At 46.4% G+C, this 17,126-nt stretch overlaps 1 protein-coding gene across 2 annotated transcripts in view; it reads right to left on the bottom strand.

Moving 5' to 3' along the window:
- G2E3 (G2/M-phase specific E3 ubiquitin protein ligase) overlaps positions 1-17,126 on the bottom strand; it is an 81,691-nt gene that overhangs the window by 14,151 nt on the left and 50,414 nt on the right. For both annotated transcript variants that reach the window (XM_077260920.1, XM_077260927.1), the window contains exons 9-14: positions 13,237-13,361; positions 11,818-11,941; positions 8,584-8,870; positions 7,726-7,907; positions 5,640-5,812; positions 923-1,131 (exon numbers count right to left, since the gene is read on the bottom strand). In XM_077260920.1, the coding sequence (XP_077117035.1) occupies positions 923-1,131; positions 5,640-5,812; positions 7,726-7,907; positions 8,584-8,870; positions 11,818-11,941; positions 13,237-13,361 (1,100 nt within the window). The remainder of the gene's footprint in view (positions 1-922; positions 1,132-5,639; positions 5,813-7,725; positions 7,908-8,583; positions 8,871-11,817; positions 11,942-13,236; positions 13,362-17,126) is intronic.

Raw genomic sequence — 17,126 nt, 5'->3', positions numbered from 1 at the left:
GACACTCGTTTTAATTGGATATCTGCGGATCAGGGAGTATAGTGTTTGTTTATTATTTTAATAATTTTTACAGGTGTCACTGGCTTCGGGGATCAAGGTGACAAGTGATGGTGAGTATGTATTCTATGTTATATGTACTGTATGTGGCATGTTGCATGTCACATGGTGCATGTCGTCGCATGTCGTCACATGCTGCATGTCGTCACATGTCGCTGCATGTCGTCACATGTCATCGCATGTCATCACATGCTGCATGTCATCACATGTTGCATGTCATCACATGTTGCATGATGTCACATGGTGTATGTTGTATGTCTGTATATGTGTATGTGCTTTTTTTTTTTTTACATTCAAACACATTAGCCGGATGATGGGACTACTACTGTCCCATCATTGGCTAATGTGTCACTCACTGTCACTGTAGCAGGCAGAGCCCGATGGGACTTGTAGTCCCATCGGACGATCACATACACACACCAATGACCAAACCCCCCCCCGCAGCAGACCCCAGCACCGCCCGCACATCCCGGCGCCGGCATGCAGAGCCCCGGCGCCCGCACATCCCGGCACCGTCACGCAGATCCCCGGCGCCGTCACGCAGACCCCGGCGCCCGTCCATCCCTGCCTAGCCCCGCCCGCCCCCAGCCCCTCTTGATGAGTGATTGCTTACTGTGAGGCTGGGTCACGCCTGCTCATGACGTCACGTCAATTTCCAGAGTCTGAAAATTGACGTGACGTCGGCGGAAAGTAGCGGCGGCTGCAGCCTGGGGGGGGTCACGTGACCCGGACTCAGCCGCCAGCATAGCGCCGCTCACAGGCGAAAACGGCAACGGAAGGTATTTACACAATTCATTAGGGGCCCCGGGGGGATACATTGGGGGGTTAATAGTAGTGGACAACCCCTTTAACCTAACAAACTAACCTTCGGTGTCTTCTAAATACTCTTCCCAAACATTGACAGCATTACACTTTTCAGTGTGACTCAGGCTCCTATGGTATGTGATGGTGAAGAGATCTGACAGCGCTTTCGAAGTTATCTTCTCCGGCTTCATGCACAGAACACTCCAGAAGGCAGTGGGGTAAGTTCGGATATTCTCAAGTACGCCTAGTGTCTGCAAGCCTTCTTTGAACCTACAACACAAACACGACCTCTGAAACATGTAATACAGTAAAACCAGCTAACCAATCAGTCTAATGAAAAAAAAAAAAAAAAAAAGTTACTCTGCATTGTCTATATAGAATACTTTAAAAACAACCCATGACTAGTGATGAGCATCGGGGTTCTTGATAGAGTATTGAGCAGTGCCGAGTACCGTGCGAGTACCCGTAAGCAGCTCATTTTTATCATCTGAGCCATGCGCCGCACTAAAGCAAAGAAGAATTTAAAAAAATGCAAATCCAGACTTTTTTCTTAAGCTACTTTCACACTAGCGTCGGTACAGGGCCGTCGCGCTGCGTCGGCCCGACGCATACTGTGCAAGCGCTGCACAACGGGGGCAGCGGATGCTGTTTTTCCACGCATCCGCTGCCCCATTGTGAGGTGCGGGGAGGTGGGGGCGGAGTTCCGGCCGCGCATGCGCGGTCGGAAATGGCGGACCGTCGGCACCAAAAAAGTTACATGTAACGTTTTTTTGCTGCCGGCGGTCCGCCACAACACGACGCAACCGTCGCGACGTGTGTCAATACGTCGCAATGCGTCGCTAATGTTAGTCTATGGGGGAAAAAACGCATCCTGCAGACGACTTTGCAGGATGCGGTTTTTTCGCTAAAACGACGCATTGCGACGCATGCAAAAAAACGCTAGTGTGAAAGTAGCCTAAGCTGTAGTTCTTCATGTCAGCCTTATGTGGTGTGTACACCCTCTTATAATTGGGGGCTTGGTTGTGTTCAGAACTAGCCACTCACAGCCACCATCATTTACAGTAATTCTGATTAACACATATAGCGTTTAGCTGTTCTACTTGGATTTTCCTTACATTTCCTTAGTTGCTTTTTACAGCCAAAGCTGTGGTCCAAAAACAGCTTACAAAACAGCAAAGGGATCTCATTGTTTAAATTTATCACTCAGGAGAACTTAAAAAAAAAAATTATAATTTCAAACCATTAGATATACCATGGAAAACTGTGAAGACTTCATCAAGAAGTGGCTTAATTTTGACAATAGTCACATTACCTAAAACTGGATGTTCTTCAAAAATGTTAGAAAACCAGAATAAAATTGGTCCTGAGGCCTACAGCAACATTAAAGGAGCTTCAAGAATGTTTAGCAAGTACTGGTTGTGTGCTGCATGCAGCAACAACCTTCAGTATTCTTTATAGGTCTGTCCTGTGTGGTGGGGTATCAAGACAAAAGCATTTTCTTACAAAGAAAAACATATAAGTTAGGCTATGTTCTGCCAAAAACTACATAGTGTGCCAAAGGCATGTGGATAAATGTGTTATGGTCTGATGAGACCAAGGTTAACCTTTTTAGCCATAACTCCAAAAGGTACATTCAGTGCCAATCCAACACTTCACAGCAGCAAAATTTCAGGTTTTTTTTCTATTGAATTATAAAGATTATGGGCGACATTATTGGTGGAAAAGATATGAAATGATTCTCCTTGGTATGTTTTTTTAACATGACAAAAACCTGTAATTTTAAACAGGTGGGCACACATTTTGTATCAACTACATACTTATAAACCTAAACAGATATTTCACCTGACCAGTTGTCAAAATTCACATCATAATGAGCACCATTTTTTGATATATTACCCTGCAGATTCTGGGTTAGATTATCTGCAGTCAGTCCGACCTTACACACAACGATGACGGCTTTTAAAGAGGATCTTTCACCAGATTTACAATGATTAATCTGGCCACAGCATGGAATAGCGGCTGCAGAGCTGAATAAAACTTTGTTTTTAATGTCTCCTTTGTTGCAGAAAGATCATCTTGTGAAGTTTTATGTTATAAATTATGTTAAGCTTAAAGAGTTTTTCCCATGAACAAAGTACTGTATATACTCTATACATCCAAAGAAGCAAGAAGAGCTATAGCTTTAAAAGTATGAATACTTTATTTGAATCAACAATAAAAACATAAATAAAGATAGGAAGCAAAAAAGTTTTTTCTGTAGGGACACTGTGCACATTATAAACGGACCAGCCTGTGAAGGATATGGTGCTGGAAGGGCCTTGTAATTAAAGTCAGATGCAGCGGTAAAGCTTGCAAGGATATAATAAATAAGGTGCAAGTGCGACTTAAGATAAAGATAAAGGGTTAAATAACCTACTATATATACTATCATACTCACCCCTCGATAAAGCTACACGCGAAACGCGCGTCGGGGAACCGGTCCACGCCCACGGAGGTAATGTGTTTATGCTATTGAGCAAATGTACTAATTTTGGGGGTCCTTTACATCTAGGTTATTTAACCCTTTATCTTTATCTTAAGTCGCACTTGCACCTTATTTATTATATCCTTGCAAGCTTTACCGCTGCATCTGACTTTAATTACAAGGCCCTTCCAGCACCATATCCTTCACAGGCTGGTCCGTTTATAATGTGCACAGTGTCCCTACAGAAAAAACTTTTTTGCTTCCTATCTTTATTTATGTTTTTATTGTTGATTCAAATAAAGTATTCATACTTTTAAAGCTATAGCTCTTCTTGCTTCTTTGGATGTATATGTTCTATATGAGCTAGCTGTACCTAGGCATGATAGTTTTTTGAGGTTACTGTATATACTCGCGTATAAGCTGACCCGAGTATAAGCCGAGGCACCTAATTTTGCCTCGAAAAACTGGGAAAACTTATTGACTCGAGTATAAGTCGGGCGTGCATTGTCCCCTCATCCCCATCCTTGTCACAGTACACAGCCCCTGCTTTGTATTGGGTAATGGTTGTGTCTGTATAGGAACATGATCTGATCACACCACATCTCCTGGGCAGGGGGGAAATGCAAGAGACTCCTCAGCACAGAAACCTTTTTTTTTTTTTTTTTTTAAACACATCCAGTTGTGGAACTTATTATTATTTTTCTTCTAAGATCAATTGATAATAATGTTGAATAGAATGAAATTTTATTGGTGGGAAAACCCCTTTAATGGGGTGTTAGAGATTTTTTTTCAGGCAGCATGTGCTTCTCCTGCATGAGGCTGGGAGGACAAAGATGGCGCTGGTGGGCGGAGTTCGCCGCAGTGCAGGAAGAGGTGATAGACGGGCGGGAGAAAAGCCCGCCCGAGGGAGAGAGGAAGTGGGAGGAGTCGCGGTACTGGACTAGGCCCCGGCAGGCCTTAATTAGAGACCGGCCGGTAAGAGGAGGAGCAGCGCGGATGCCAAAAAATACTCCCCGCTGACAGCAGTTACCCCCGCCCTGAAAAACAGAGCGCAGAATAAAGAATAGTGCCAGGCATGAGGAGGGAAGACCCTGGAGAGAGAAACAACCAGACCTGGACCCGTGTCCACCTCCTACTGACACTAAGCTAAACTGAATTTCTGAATGCCAGTCGGTGGGGTGTACACTGCAGAGGAGGAGCTAACTTTTTTTTGTTTTTTTTGTGCATAGTATCAGCAGCATACACCCATGGTTCCTGTGTCCGCCAATGAAGCGATAGTAAAAAAAACGCTGCATTTGCGCTTTTTATGCGCATGCGTTCGATATTTCCAGGAGGGCGTGTCTAAATCCGTTCCTGGACATGCGCAGTCCGAAGTACGCAAGCACATCAAATGCATGTGTTCCCATAGACAGTAATGCGTTTTGAACTTATTCTGCATGCCTGTGCATATTTGATGGAAATTTGTCGCCTCAAAAATTGCAACATGGTGCGCTATCCGCGTCCCACCGCGAAAAGACGCATGCGTACGCAAATGCGGGCGAACGCATGCACCTGCGTTTACAATGTTAAAGATAGGAAAATCAAGACGCATGCGGATGTATGCGTCAGAAACGCTGCAGGCACAACCGCAAATGTGAAACCGGCCTAACATGGTCAAGCTGGTGAGAGATCCTGTTTGAAAGGAATCTCAGTAGAATGAACCCTCCTTAGCCGTCTATATGGGAATGTATAGGAACTTACGTTAGCTTGATATCTGTAATTCGGATGTCTTATTCCGGAAAAATCCCCATTTTTCTTAAATGTAAATGAGCTGTTAAGATTTATGGGCCAGACATAGATCTCCTGAGAAGCTGCCTCCAGAGATTGTTTTATATGAAAGGGGGTGTTACCAGTGTGTTCTGTAATGGCTTTGCTCTCATAATCACACACAGTTTTGCAGTGAGATCAGAACTATCAAAGTGCCGCTACGCCAAGACACAGTGCCGCAGAAGTGACGTTTGTCTCATTAAAAAACATTTGCAGCTATAGTTCTCTCATTGCTTCAGCTTCCATCTCACAGGCAGCCAGTGTCAGGGTCAGAGGCAGTACAGCAGAGATGACGGCGCTGCTCCTGTATAAGCTGAGAACAAAGACTGTTTTGCACAGAATGATTACACGGATAATTTTTGGGCACATAGATGTGAATTCGGCATGTCTAGACGGGCCAGTAACCTACGGACCACAGATGCAGATAACAGTTATTTTATAGCTAAATGATCCTGGCCATTAAGGTGTGGGAAGATTATTTCCTTTATCAACTTGACAAAATTTTCACCTTTCAAGTGGTTCCTGCACGCGGCGAATGACGTGATACGAAAGAATATTTTTGACCAAGATCCTTTTGTCACCAATACCATTTATAAGTCGCAAGGTACCAGTGTTCTGCAGGTAGTCAAAATAGTGAGCAATGACAGCATTCAGCTCACCAATCTTCTGACAAGACTGTATCTGAGAAAAAACAGAAAAGAATACAAGTCACAAAACAACAAGCTGAAACATTTTTGATGATAAAACTATGAAACGTATACTACAGTGAACGGCGGGGTAGGTCTCTGAGTGTAAAGGTAAACCTACAAGTTAGTTGCATGAATATATGAACCACACTAAGGCTATGTTCACACGTTCAGTATTCGGTCAGTATTTTACATCAGTATCTGTAAGACGTGTTTCTACTACACTTTTCCTCAGATTGCTCCTTTCCTGGTTTTGGCTTACAAATACTGATGTAAAATACTGACCAAATACTGAACGTGTGAACTTGGCCTTAGGGTGTAACCAGCCTCAATGTAATACAACTGCATCAATATTTCATGCTACATGGGATCTGGTCACCTTCTTGATACATTGGGGAAGATTCAGCAAGTTAAATGCACCAGAATTCTGACACAATTTGTGCTTAAAAGAGAAAAAAGTCATTAAGGACAGTTATCTGTCCTTAATGACTTGCACCATATTTATCATGTGTTTTATACGCTTTCTGTGCCTTGTCTGACAAGGAGTCATGGCTCAGAGTGAGACACTGACATTTCTGGCACAAAATAAGTCAACTAAAAGGTGGTGTAAACCAAGATTAGACAGTCTAAAGACGTGCCAGAGTCATCGAACAGCGTAAATCACCGACAGATCTGGGCTTCTTTACCCTCTCCAAGTTCAGTGCAGGGTTTGTTTTGCTGCAGCGGAGACATATCAACATTGCTGCGACCACTCAGCTTAGCAATTGACAGCAGCGCTGTGGATGTGACGTCACTGCTGCATCCGATCAACATAATCAGGTGCATCGATGAGAGACAGCGCTGGTATCACTAATCTAAGTTACCTGACCCTAGCATTATACTCACCATCATCTTTAGCTATTCCCGGCGCTGTTCCGGTCTCTCTTCACCATCTTATGACCAACTTCTGAATGACCGGTAGTCAGAGGTAATGGTCACACGCTCTCAATGTAAGTATATGAGACCCTTGTTCTGGCTGTCATAGACTTACATTGAGCTATGACTTCCAGCAAACATTGTAGTGATCAAGTAGGTCACAACTGGCAAAAGACCGATCGAAGCGGTGCCGAGAACACATTAGATGACGACGGGCGGCCAGTAAGTATGAAACTAGGGGCAGGGAACTTAGATTAGTGGCACCACTCCAGCTGAAAAATAAAAAACCACTGGAGTGGTGCTTCAAGGTTGTCCAATACTTACTTTTCCCATTTCTGGCATGGGACTTTCCATCTAATGATGCATCACATAAGTTAATTAAATAGAATTTCTGTAAGTAAAAATGGTAAATCTGTTCTGCACAAGTTTATCAGCAATGAGACTGCTGTTATATAAATACTCTTCTAGTTATAAATCTAAAGAAAGAAAGAAAAAAAAAAATCACATTACTTAAAGCACCACTCCATTGTTTTTTTCTTATTACACCAGTGGAGTAATGCCTTAAATGTAGTTCCCCTGGCCCCAACCCTTATACTCATTTGCCCGTCACCTTCATCGTTTTTCAACGTTGTTCTGGTCGCTCCCCAGCGAAAAGGAACCAGCCGGCAGCTCCAGTGCTTCATGGAGCACACCGATTGGTCACTTTTCAGTACAAGTCTATGCGAGCCTTGTTGACTTGCATTGAGAGCTTGTGACGTAGCTTCTGACTTCCAGCCAGTCAAAAGTTACGGGAACAAGATGGCACCGCTGGACTGGTGCGGCCTCAAAAATGGTGAAGATACTGGAGAGAGAGAGTATATGATTGGGGGGGAAGGAGATTTACATTTAAAGCTTCACTCCAGCACTGAAAAACAAAATGCTGGAGTGGTGTTTTAAGGGGACCATAATCCATGATATCAGGAAATAAAAACTTGTAGATTTTGTATTCTTTACCTTCAATATTGCCTGTACGACACTGGGATCTGCTACATCCTCTAACAATGGTTGCACGTGGTGGGGATCATAAATAAGGCAGTAGAAGAGAGTCGGTGAAAAAAAGCCCGGTGCTGGTCCCCCGTGAACCAACGCAATTGCCACCATTCTGCCAGCTTCAAAGTACAGATCATCGGCTAGTGCTGTGGAATGAGAAAACACTGCACATTATCTGGTGAATGAATTTGCATAGTAGATGGAAATGTAAGTTATATCATAATTGTATCCAGTAAGAAGTTACGGCTAACATGAAAATGGACTGGAACTGTCTGAGGACAACCACTGATGATGTGCGCTATCGGGGCATACAGATCGCATAAAAGGCTGTGTACGGAGAGATTCTTTTATGCAAGCGGTTTTTATACTAGGGCCCTCATGAATGTCCATTCATCTGAAACGCCACCATGTAAGGGTCTTCTCCCTACAGTGTGACGGGTGCAGTTCTTCATTTTCTTCTTAGGGGAAGTTCTTCATCTTTTGGACTGCAAAGTGTTTTTCCTGACAAGAGACACGTTTTTATTGCAGATGTCTGCTGCAAATACTCAACACGTGCACAAACCTTTAGTGCGCAGTCTGACAGATGTACAACGCATAACGATCGCATCCCCTGACCCAAGAAATGCATGCTGTCACGCCCGGGTCAGGAGCGGTGCCGGCCAGTATGAGTAGCGCGATGTGATAGTGGTCCGTTACATGGCCGTCTGACTGCGCCCTTACACTGTAGAAAAATCTGGTAAGATAGGATGCAGACCTTATACCCAACACTAGCTGTATACACAGGCACCCATCGCTGAATCACGCTGGAAATATTATACTCACCATTTATATTTAAAGAAAGATTTTTATGCTCAGGTCCTTCAAACAAATTGGAATTCTGGATGGCATCAAGTAGCAGATGAAAGTAAGAGGTCAGAGACATTTCCTCTAATCTGCCTTTATTACCGAACTTGATCTGTAGAGTGTTGTACGGAGAAAAACATTTCCTGCGGAAACAACTGAGGGAACTGTTCCAGAGGGATTTGCTTTCCACTTTTATAGTGAATGTGGAGCTTTTTATCTGAGACTTCAGCTCCTTCATTATATCAGAAATGTATCTCGGAGCCTGCCTGGTTAAAAAAAAAAAAAAAAAAAAAAAATAGAACAAGCTGGGTAATCATACAAGGCACAGAAATGGGTGTAATTCAATAATATAATGAAAACTGCTGTATTACATGCTGCAGAAACTGAGGCCGCAAACTACACCTGGGGGGATGTGTCCTGGAATTTACCTTAAAAGAGAACCTGTCAGGAGGATTTCGTAATGTAAAGTTAAGACCTGGCTGTAATGGCGTTGTAATACTGATTACATTTGATAACTGGTGAAGAATTCCGCTTTGTGGTTACGCTTTAATCAGCCTTTTGGACCTTTTCTGTTAATTAGATTTCGGTGCACAGGGGCCAAACTGTTCACAGGTTCATCTTCTCCCTGTGATACCCCGGCCCCTCCGCCCAACCCGTGCCTGCGATTCTCCCGTCTGCGATTTCCCGGCTCCTTCCGTTCCTGGCCCCTTCGCCTGCCTCCCCCGTCTGGCTATTCCCCGGCCCCTTCGCCTGTTTCCCGAATAGCTATTCCCCTGCCCCTCCACCTGCCTCCCGTCTAGTTATTCCCCAGCCCCTCCGCGTGCCTCCCGTCTAGTTATTCCCCGGCCCCTCCGCGTGCCTCCCGTCTAGTTATTCCCTGGCCCCTCGACCTGCCTCCCGTCTACTTATTCCCCGGCCACTCCGCATGCCTCCCGTCTAGTTATTCTCTGGCCACTCCGCATACCTCCCGTCTAGTTAGTCCCCGGCCACTCCGCATGCCTCCAGTCTAGTTATTCCCCGGCCCCTCCGCCTGCTTCCCGTCTAGTTATTCCCCGACTCCTCCGCCTGCCTCCCGTCTGGCTATTCCCCGGCCCCTTCGCCTGTTTCCCGAATAGCTATTCCCCTGCCCCTCCGCCTGCCTCCCGTCTAGTTATTCCCTGGCCCCTCGACCTGCCTCCCGTCTACTTATTCCCCGGCCACTCCGCATGCCTCCCGTCTAGTTAGTCCCTGGCCACTCCGCATGCCTCCCGTCTAGTTAGTCCCCGGCCACTCCGCATGCCTCCCGTCTAGTTATTCCCCGGCCCCTCCGCCTGCTTCCCGTCTAGTTATTCCCCGGCCACTCCGCATGCCTCCCGTCTAGTTAGTCCCTGGCCACTCCGCATGCCTCCCGTCTAGTTAGTCCCCGGCCACTCCGCATGCCTCCCGTCTAGTTATTCCCCGGCCCCTCCGCCTGCTTCCCGTCTAGTTATTCCCCGGCCCCTCGACCTGCCTCCCATCTAGTTATTCCCAGGCCCCGCCGCCTGCCTCCCGTCTAGTTATTCCCCGGCCCCTCGACCTGCCTCCTGTCTAGTTATTCCCAGGCCCCTCCGCATGCCTCCCGTATAGTTATTCCCCGGCCCCGCCGCCTGCCTCCCGTCTAGTTATTTCCCGACCCGCTGCCTTTACTGGGTCTTTGACTGACAGACCACTGCGTTTCAGTGATCTGCCTCCTCCTTTTGAAATCTGGTGGCGGTGTGTGCATCAACCGAGTTTCTGGCTGGTCTTCAATAAAATAGTAGTATCATTGCCTTGGGAGGCGCATGCGCAGATTGCATTCTCAGCTCAATGATGTCTTTCAGATACTACTGCATTTGGGCAGCCCACAGCAATGACAGTGCCATTTTACTGAGGACTAGCCATGAACTCAGTCTGTATATGAGCCACCCACAGCAATGCAGATGTGAGATTTCAAACAGAGGATGCAGGTCACTGAAAAAGCAGTGATCTGTCATTGAAAGACTAGAGGTAGGCGACGGGGGCAGGTAATCACACACCAGAGGTAGGCGGAGGGGGAGGGTAATCACACACCAGAGGTAGGCGGAGGGGGAGGGTAATCACACACCAGAGGTAGGCGGAGGGGGCGGGTAATCACACACCAGAGGTAGGCGGAGGGGGCGGGTAATCACACACCAGAGGTAGGCGGAAAGGCCGATGAATCACAGACAGGGAGAAGAAGACCCCATGAACAGTCCGACCACTGTGCACCGAAATCTAATTATCAGAAAACATAAAATGCTGATTACAGAAGAATCACAAAGCAGATTTCATCACCAAAGGTATCAAGGTTATCCGAATTACAGCACCATTAGGCTATGTGCACACGTTCAGGTTTTTTCGCTTTTTTTCGCGATAAAAACGCTATAAAAACTCATTAAAAAGCATACATTGTGCATCCTATCATTTAGAATGCATTCTGCATGTTTTGTGCAATTCTATGCATTTGGGAAAAAAAAGCACAAAAAACGCGCCAAAAACGCATAAAAACCGCGAAAAAAACTCATGCGGATTTCTGGCAGAAATGTCCGGTTTTTGTCAGGAAAATTTCTGCTAGAAATCCTGACGTGTGCACATAGCCTTACAGCCAGATCTTTATATAATATTACAAAATTCTGCTGACAGGTTCTCTTTTTTAATTTTTCTAGGAAGAATAGTTTTAAAACATCATAATAAAAGGTATACTCGCCTTACAGCAATCCCAATGATCCAGCGCAGGCCACCCCGGAAGTTTGAGCCGGATGCCAAAATGATATCTAATCTGGTGGAAAATCAGCAGGACTGTGACAGCTGCAACCTGTGATTGGCTGCAGCAGTCAGGTGACTGAAGAGTGTCAGAAAAACATCTGAAGAAAAGTGTTAAATGCACCACGTTTAGCAAGACTCTTGATAAACTTGGCACCTTTGGCTGACAATACACCAGAAAAATCTGCCCCTGCTGTGTACTAGAAAAGTAGGCTTAAGGACAACACAAATCACTGCAATTAAAATAGTATTCTGAAAATATTTAAAGACACCAAGACACGCAAAATTATTGACCAGCAGTTTAGGAGGTGGAGGGGGTGGGGGACAGTCTCCATGATAACTACTGTAACCAAAAAAATCTTGGAACCAAAATTCCACCACAGCAGTAGTACACACAGGTACAGCACTTAATAGTGACCCTGTATTGGTACTTACTTTAAGAGAACTTGCCTTGATGCTTTAGAGTGCCTTCTACATTTTGGAGATTGCTGTTCAGCATCAAACCCTGAATTATCAAAGGTTTTCGAACAATTAAGGGAAGCAGGGCGTGATCTTTTTACTGTTATAAAAAAATAGGAAAAGAATAACAATACTTCAGATCACAGTAGTTACAGATAATAAGCAAAAGAAAAAAAATCTCTACTTTATGCAAAATATATATCCTTGAATGCAATTACATGTCATTTCCAGGTACAAGGATCAAAAAAAGCAACTTATGTATTTTAAAAGGAATTGTTGCATTCCCGTGCGGTCGGCGGGAGCGTCAAAACAACGCATCTGCATGTCCTCATGCAGAAGTAGTCGAGGCTTAGAAGAGGACATACGCAGCCATCTGCAAAGCCCCAGAAAGCTAATGTGAACTTAGCCTTAGCTGTCCATATGCCTTTAAATCCAACCACGTCCCCAGAACTGATTAGCAGCTCAGTGTCAATATACAGCATACACAGAAAGCTGCTAATCAGTGGGATGGGAGGGTTAGGGTATGTGCACACGATGCGGATTCTGCTGCGGATTTTTCCGCTGCGGATTTGGAAAATCCGCAGTGCAAAACCGCTGCGGTATTCACTGCGGATTTTCCTGCGGTTTCTTCTGCGGATTCCTCTGCGGGTTTTCAACAGCACTTTCCTATTGGTGCATGTTGAAAACCGCTGTGGAATCCGCAGAAAGAAGTGACATGCTCCTTCTTTTTTTCCGCAGCGAATCCGCGCAGATTTTTCCGCATCGTGGGCACAGCGGTTTTTGTTTTGCATAGGGTAACATTGTACTGTACCCCGCATGGAAAACTGCTGCGGATCCGCAGCGTCAAATCCGCTGCGGATCCGCAGCAAAAACCGCATTGTGTGCACGAAGCCTGAGCTTTCTGAGCTCAGAATGAGCACTATCTTTTAATTGTCTGGACAATCCACTTTGAATTATCTGAAATAAAGATCAGAATTGTTTGATCAAAAATAGCCATTATGGATCTTTTTTCTTCATTTTTTCCAGTGAATAATTGGGTATTTATGTACACACAGAAAATGTCCTGAATGGCTTCAATTTAAAGGGAACCTTGATTCACGCTTCCCAAAGCACAGGCGGCATGAATTGCAGCCTGGCTGTGTACTGTACAATTTCCATAGTATCGTACTATGCTATTATGCTATACTAGGTGTATAATTGTGTAGGTGTATCTCCATTACGGAATAGCTTTTCACAATGTTCCATATTAGCTAAAAACTAATCACAAAAAAAATCTACAGAATATAATACACAGAAAATAATGCTTTAAAAAAATAACTATGATTGTTTGTCACCAAGTGATGGGAAAGTTATTTATAAAATAAAAAAACAAGCAAACAAGTATTGTGGAGTTACCTGGAGAGCAGCTGATACTTCGACATTCGGCACATTCCCAGGTCTGGTTCACCAACTCCACTGAGGAGCAAGCAATGTGAGTGCCACTGGATCCACAGCACTGGCAGCGCACCACTTCCCACTTACTGTTAGGGAACAGATACAAATACAAAACTAAGTCTCTATGCAAAATGAAACAATCACCCACTATTACTTACCTGTGCAATGTATGCATAAAGGTTGCTCTTGATAGAAGCTTAAAAGGGGGTTGTCCACTTATGCTCGCCCCAATCTGTCTTAGTAGCCGCACACCACTGTGTTTGTAATTATGTTTTCTCCATCGCTTCATAGGGGGACACAAGAACCATGGGGTGTATGCTGCTGCCACTAGGAGGAGGACACTATGCACAACAAAAGTTAGCTCCTCCTCTGCAGTGTACACCCCACTGACTGGCACTAGGTTAATCAGTTTAGCTTAGTGTCAGTAGGAGGTGGACACGGGTTTTTCATTAGACCCATATCTAACTCAGTATGCGTTGTTTCCTTTTTTACCTGGAGGGATACAGTGTGAATAGTCACTGCTGTACTCCCACGAAGAGATCGAGTACGGCGTGTACTGCCACCCTGTATCCTCATAAGTCTAGCCGGTGGGACACCAACCCCTAACACAGAAGCGTGTTTAGGAGATCAGATTGTCGGTCCTGCCTCAGTCCCCTATCCACTCACCCACCAGAGCCTGTCGGTTTAAGGAGACGCGGACGCACTTTTCTCTCTCTTCCCCCCCCCCCCCCCCCAAGTGCTGGCGAAGACCCGAGTACAAAATTAAGATAAGAAGATCAAAGGAGGATAAAAAAAAAAAAAAGAAAAAAAAAAAAAAAGATTTTTCTTTTATTTTAATAGCGGGCATTAGGGGTCTTTCCCCTTTAATTCCGATTGATTGGGCATACCTTTTGCGGCATTCTAGGAACATCCACGCCGCTCCTCCATGCTCCGGCGGTCACCAGCTGTAACCTAGATCCTGGCTTCTCTCAGGCCTAGTTGCAGCGTTGGCTCTGAGCCCAACTTCCCACCATCGCTTCCACTTCCTGCACCCGGCGGTTAGCTTCGCCCACTCACAGTCTGACTACGATCGTCACCATCTTTCTCCCCACAGACCCGGCGACTAGCCCCGCCTCTCTTCCGGCCCGAGAGAGCAGGACCTTTTGCAGCTCGCGCTTTTAATTGCTGGTCCCCTGCATCTTTGTTGCGGTCGCCATTTTCCGGCTTTTGGATCCGGATGGCATTTTCTCCCGGCAGGACCTGCTCTGCCCATCATTGCAGCCTCTACAGCCTGGAAACAGACTACAGGACACTGCACTTACTGTGAGTAGCTCTCCTCTGCAGACTGACACTCTTCTCTGCAATCTTTCCTGTCCCCTAACCTTCTGGCATCAGTTAGTGAGAGTCTGTTCATCATGCCTAACCCTAAATGAGAGCGTTCTGATCCTCCTACCTCCTCTTCTTCCTCTGCTCTTGTCAGTCACTTTGTGTGCTCTTCGTGTAAATACAAGCTCCCTTCAGGTCAATCCTCTACCCTCTGTCTGGACTACAGCAACCTCTCCCCTCTGTCGGGACAACAGCAACCCCATTGTGCCCACCACACAGGAGTCCCTTTCTGCCCCTGGTGAGAGCGAGGCCCCTATTCCAGTGTGGACTTCCTCTCTGTCACAGTCCGTGGCAGACCTTACCAAGGTTGTCTCAGACCCTGGTGTCCGTGCTGGACAGGCTGCCCCTGGTTTCGTTTAGACAGTCAAAACCAACTTCCAAGGTTTTCGCTCCAAATAGAGAATTTGAAAGCATGTGGTCAGGTTCTCCCTTTCCCTGGCAAGTACCTTTTCGAAGAGGGAAGCGCCTCGGCATCCTATATCCTTCTCTCCTGAGCTCACCACTAACTGGACAGCTTCTCCGGCTGTGGACCCACCAGTTTCCAGACTGTCCACCCACACGGTCCTCCCGCTTTCTACTGGAGCATCCCTGAAGGATTCCATTGACAGGAGTATAGAATCGCTGGCAAAGTCAGCCTTTGAAGTGGCTGCTTCTTCATTATGCCCGACTTTGGGCCAAGCAACTTCGTCAGGGCATCCTTGCTGGAGCTCATCTGGAGGAGTTGGCCAATCTCACCAACCAGACCACTCATGCAGGGAAGTACATGGTATCTGTCTCTCTGGATGCCGCATCTTGTGCAGCTCAGGCGTCTAGCAATATTGTGGCTATCTGCTGGACTATTTGGCTTAAGGCCTGGCAGGCGGACTGGTCGTCAAAGAAGTCCCTTACCAGCCTGCCATTGCAGGGGTCCTGTCTGATTGGCTCCATGTTGGACCAAATTATTAAGGAGGCCACAGGTTCCCTCCTTCCCCAGTCCAAGCCTTGCCGGCCTCCTCTGAAGCGGCAGTTTAGGTCCTTTCGTCCCTTTTCTCGGCAATGGAGGATGTTTCCCACCAGCAGAGGTCGCAGGCTTGCCAGGATAGGAAAAGGGCTTCCTTCAAACCCACCCCTTCCTGTAACACCCACGGTAGATCCACCAGGACTAAACCTGGCAGACACCAGGACTAGACCTGGCAGATCTTCCTCGGCAATGACTCGTGTCAAGAACCAAGCGTATCTCCCAAGCTGGGCAGTCATCTCCTTTTTTTCAGGGATGTTTGGCTTGCCTTGGTGGAGGACGAATGGGTCAGGGAGGTTGTATCCTCAGGATACAAAATGTAGTTCGCTTCGCGGCCCCGAGATAGATTCTTCGAATCCCGTCCTCCAAGAGATCCTTCTTTGGTTCCGGGTTTCTTTGCATCCATTGCCTCCCTTCTCAGTTCGGTGGTAATCGTCCACGTCCCAGAATGGGAACGCTTCACAGGTTTCTATTCAAACCTGTTTGTGGTGCCGAAGAAAGGCGGCACGGTTCGGCCCATCCCGGATCTGAAGTTACTGAACAAAAGGGTCCGCCTGCGACATTTCAGGATGGAGTCCCTTCATTCAGTGATAGCTTCCATGGAGGCGCGGGAATTCCTGTGCTCCATAGACATCCAAGACGCCTATCTCCATGTTCTGATTTGCCCAGGACATCAGAGATTCTTGCGTTTCGTGGTACAGCAGGACTATTTCCAATTTGTTGCCCTGCCGTTTGGACTTGCTACAGCTCCCAAGGTTTTCACATAAATCATGGCAGTGTTGATGGCCATAATGAGAATCAGAGGCCTAGTGCTCATCCCGTACCTCAAAGACATCCTCATCAAGGCTCCGTCCTTTTTTCAGGCCCAGGAGAGCCTGTCCATCGTCCTAGACACCCTGTTCCGGTTCGGGTAGCTAGTCAATAGGACAAAGCCCTGCCTTGTTCCGACTCAGCGCCTCATTTTTCTTGGACATGCTGTTCAACACCCGTCAGATGAGGGTTTTTCCTACCGAAGAGAAGAGAGCAACCCTCCAGCAGGGGGTTCGCTATCTACAAGGCCCTCGGCTTCCTTCCACTCAGCAATGAAGGTCTTCGGGAAGATGGTGGCAGTGTCGGAAGCGATCCCTTTTGCACAATTCCATTCAAGACCACTTCAGCTGGCCATCCTTTCGCAGTGGGACAGGTCTGTCCTGTCCCTGGATCGTTCGATTAGACTCTCTTCCTGAGTCAAACAGTCTCTTAATTGGTGGCTGTCATCCCCTCTCATCCTACAGGGCCGATCCTTCCTTCCCATTCACTGGCAGGTGGTGATGACGGACGCCAGCCTTCTTGGCTGGGGTGCGGTAATTCGCCATCTGATGGTTCAGGAACGTTGGTCGGCACAGGAATCCTCTCTGCCAATCAACATCCTCGAGATAAAGGCCATTCTTCTGTCCCTCCATCACTGGAAAAGGCTTCTCAGGGGTCTGCCAATCCGAGTTTAGACGGA

The sequence above is a fragment of the Ranitomeya variabilis genome, chromosome 1 (genome assembly GCF_051348905.1).
Source record: "Ranitomeya variabilis isolate aRanVar5 chromosome 1, aRanVar5.hap1, whole genome shotgun sequence".
Taxonomy (NCBI): Eukaryota; Metazoa; Chordata; class Amphibia; order Anura; family Dendrobatidae; genus Ranitomeya; species Ranitomeya variabilis.
This window is presented reverse-complemented; position numbering and strand designations above follow the sequence as displayed.